The sequence below is a fragment of the Mandrillus leucophaeus genome, unplaced genomic scaffold, assembly GCF_000951045.1.
Source record: "Mandrillus leucophaeus isolate KB7577 unplaced genomic scaffold, Mleu.le_1.0 Scaffold1330, whole genome shotgun sequence".
NCBI classification, from domain to species: Eukaryota; Metazoa; Chordata; class Mammalia; order Primates; family Cercopithecidae; genus Mandrillus; species Mandrillus leucophaeus.
Window position 1 is genome coordinate 21547 of NW_012101289.1, and position 3088 is coordinate 24634.

At 51.4% G+C, this 3088-nt stretch overlaps 1 protein-coding gene across 1 annotated transcript in view; it reads right to left on the reverse strand.

The window, feature by feature from the left end:
• The window catches only part of LOC105534324 (golgin subfamily A member 8A-like), a gene marked incomplete at its 3' end in the record, with an annotated part of 21578 nt that overhangs the window by 15908 nt on the left and 2582 nt on the right, over positions 1–3088 (reverse strand). Inside the window, exons 3-5 of the mRNA XM_011973030.1 lie at positions 2500–2823; positions 1605–1643; positions 1297–1344 (exon numbers count right to left, since the gene is read on the reverse strand). Coding sequence (XP_011828420.1) covers positions 1297–1344; positions 1605–1643; positions 2500–2823 — 411 coding nt within the window. The remainder of the gene's footprint in view (positions 1–1296; positions 1345–1604; positions 1644–2499; positions 2824–3088) is intronic.

Sequence of the window (3088 nt, forward strand, 5' to 3'; positions counted from 1 at the left end):
CTGGTTTTTAAAAGAACTCAGTAAAGTTGGAAGGGACAGGGAAAGAGATCGAATTTACAGCTGGCTAACAGAGGCCCAGAGAGATCAGATAATATTGCTCTTGTTATTACTGTTATTACTAGCACTGTCTGAACCTTTACGGAGTGCTTCACCAGGTACCATGCTAGCAATCCCATTTAATCCTCACAACCACGATAGGAGACAGTTACTATAATGACGTCTATTGTGTAGATGAAAAATCATGAAGTATTTGAGGTTAAGCGCTTGCCTAACATCACTTAGGCAGAGTTGGGATTTGAACACCCAGGTCTATCCCATTCTCTAAGCCCATTTTTCTTGCTGGGGATGGGGGCACAGATAGGAAGGGGACAATTAATCTTTTGTTTACTTTTTGAAAGGATGACACATTCGTATAGTCCAAAACTCAGAAGGTACAGAAGGGAAGTATCTCCCAGTCGCCCTGTGGCTCTCTCCTGAGTTTTTTTTATGAACCCTTGCAGACATGTTTTCTGTATATTATCATAATATGTACACACACACACACACACACCCACACACACACACACACAGGTTTCCTCTCTCTACAGAAATGGTAGCATACTAAGGATACTCTTCTGTACCTTCACAGTATAAGTACCCAATACTCCACCTAGGACTTGGCCAAGACCACAGCCAGGTAAGGGCAGGGCAGGCACTTGGCCTCCAAGCTCTACGTCCAGTGCTCCCCACCACACCCCCCAACTCACCCACAGCAGCTGACTCAGCCCCAGGCTGCCTGTAACAACCAGACACAAAAGCAGCGAGACATGGCCATGCCGCCTTCTGGGCAGGACACTCCATCCTGCAGAAGGGACTTTTAGGCTCACTCCTCCATCTGCGAAGCCGGGCTCCCAGGGGACAGGGCAGGTGGTTGAACTCACACTGATCTCCTTCTCCTCCTGTGTGGCGGGGACAGCAGACAGAGCCTGCTCTAACTCTTCTATACACTGCAGTGTTTGTTGCAGGCGGCCAGCCAGATCCTTGGACTCTTCTGTAATGAGAGTTGAGATGGGGCCCAAAGGACTCTCCCTAAAGACCTTTCAAAGTGCCAGGTTGAAGGGTGACAGGGTGCCCAGATTCCCACCTTCAAAGTATCTGAGAGAACGTTTCGTGTGATTCATGTCTGTATTTAGTTCCTTTATCTGTCTATTCAATCTCTGGATTTGAACCTTTGGGAGAAAAGCCAAGCAAGTGCTGGAAGAGAAGGAAAGAAACATTCTCCGGAGGACAGGAGAAACCTTCACACCCTCCACTCACCTCTAGCTCCCTTTCAGTTTTCTGTTTCTCATTGTTTGCCTTCTTCTCCTATAGGAAGAGGAAGACAGAGCTCTTACCAGGGGGAGGCAGAGATGGCACAGCAAGAGACATGCCCCCAGAATGCCACCAATGCCCCAGGACAGGCCCACCCATGGGACCAGGTTATCAGGGACCCTGTGGGGATGGGGTGGAATCTGAGGGGTGAGCCTTCTTCCCCAGGCTGGGAGTGGGCGAGACTGGGGCCTCTACATCTGAGTGCCCCCCAAACCCAGCAGTCATGTCGCGAGGAAACAAAGAAATCACATTACTTCTTCCAGCTGATGTTCCACTTGTTTCTTCTGTTGTTCCTGTGGGGAGAGTCAAATTAAGGTGAGGGAGGGTGGCCCCTCAACTCTATTCTCCAGACCAGGAAGCGGTAGGCAGGGGCCAGGAATGGATTTTAAAGGCAAAGTTCTCAGACCCAACGGGAACACGAACTGGTCAACTCTCCTCAAGCTCCCAAGGACAGAGGATTTAGGTCTTTGTTGGTTTTCACCCACAGCCACAGAACTCAAAGTCTGAATGTGGAATCTCTTGAGAGGACAGGAACACAATCCTCTAGAGATGGAGTTGGAGAAAGGCCCCCCTTCTGCCCGCTTGTGATTTAGAAAAGTGCGTTCATTCAATAAACATTTACTGCGCATGAATGGGCCAGGTACAGCTCTTCACAGCAGATATAGGCTAACGGAAAAGGACAGACAGCAGCTCTTGGCCCTGAGGTTTCCATTCTAGGTGGCCTTTAAATCTCGGACTCTCAGAGCTAACAGACACCTTTGATACTCACTACCTCCTCTGGAAACACAAACCCAAAAAGGAGAGGTGGCTTGTCCAGAATCAAAGAGCAAATTAGGGACTGAGTCACAGCAGAAATACGGCGCCCCTGACAACCAGTCAGGCTCGCACTTCCCCGAGAGGCAACGACCCCAGGGCGTGTGTAGCAAGGACTTGAGCAGGGGTGTGTGGAGAGGAGAGAGTCGGCAAAGAGGGCAGCAAAAGAACAGCCATGGTGCATGCTCTGGGGTCCCTCCAGGTGAGGTCTGGGAGCCCCAGCTCCCTATTTGCCCTTGGCACCAGGGACCCCCAGCCCCTTTCTTCAGGGCCCCAAGGGGAAACTGGAGCCCGGGATTGGCAGCGTGGAATCAGGGGACCCCACTGGACTCTTACCAGAGATTTGATGATGTTATTCAGTCGACTGATTTTGACGGACCTCGAGTCCAGGACAGCTGCTAGTTCTTGGGACGGGCTCTGAGGCGCATGTAGAGAAGAGGAGGTGGAGGAGGAGTCGGGGGAGAGGTAGAGAGAACAATCATTAGGGCTGGGGTGTGTGTGGGCTGTCTCAGCTGGCAGAGGGGCACCCAGTCCCTGCTGTGGGAGGAGGTTGGAGGGCTGGCCTGCAGGGTCACTGCCCCTCCGCCCAGAGCCTCTTACCTCCAGATCCTTGAGGGGTGCAGATGACATAGGGCCCTCTCCGTCGATACCTGTGGCTGACTACAAGAGATGAGAGTGCACATGGAGATGTTCTGTGCCTCTCAGTGTCTAAGCCCTCTGACTTCCTTTCTTCCCCATCAATGGGCAACATTTTCTTTTCTGCCTATCTTGGACCCTTTGTCCCGTAACTCCTTTATGCCAACTTCTCTCATGGTTCTTATCTCCCCACCATCCCACCCTGGGGCCCTTTCTGTGACTCCTGATGGCAAATGGCTGTTCTCATTGCCCTGGCTTCCCCTTGAGACTGGGGATGAGGAAATTCAAA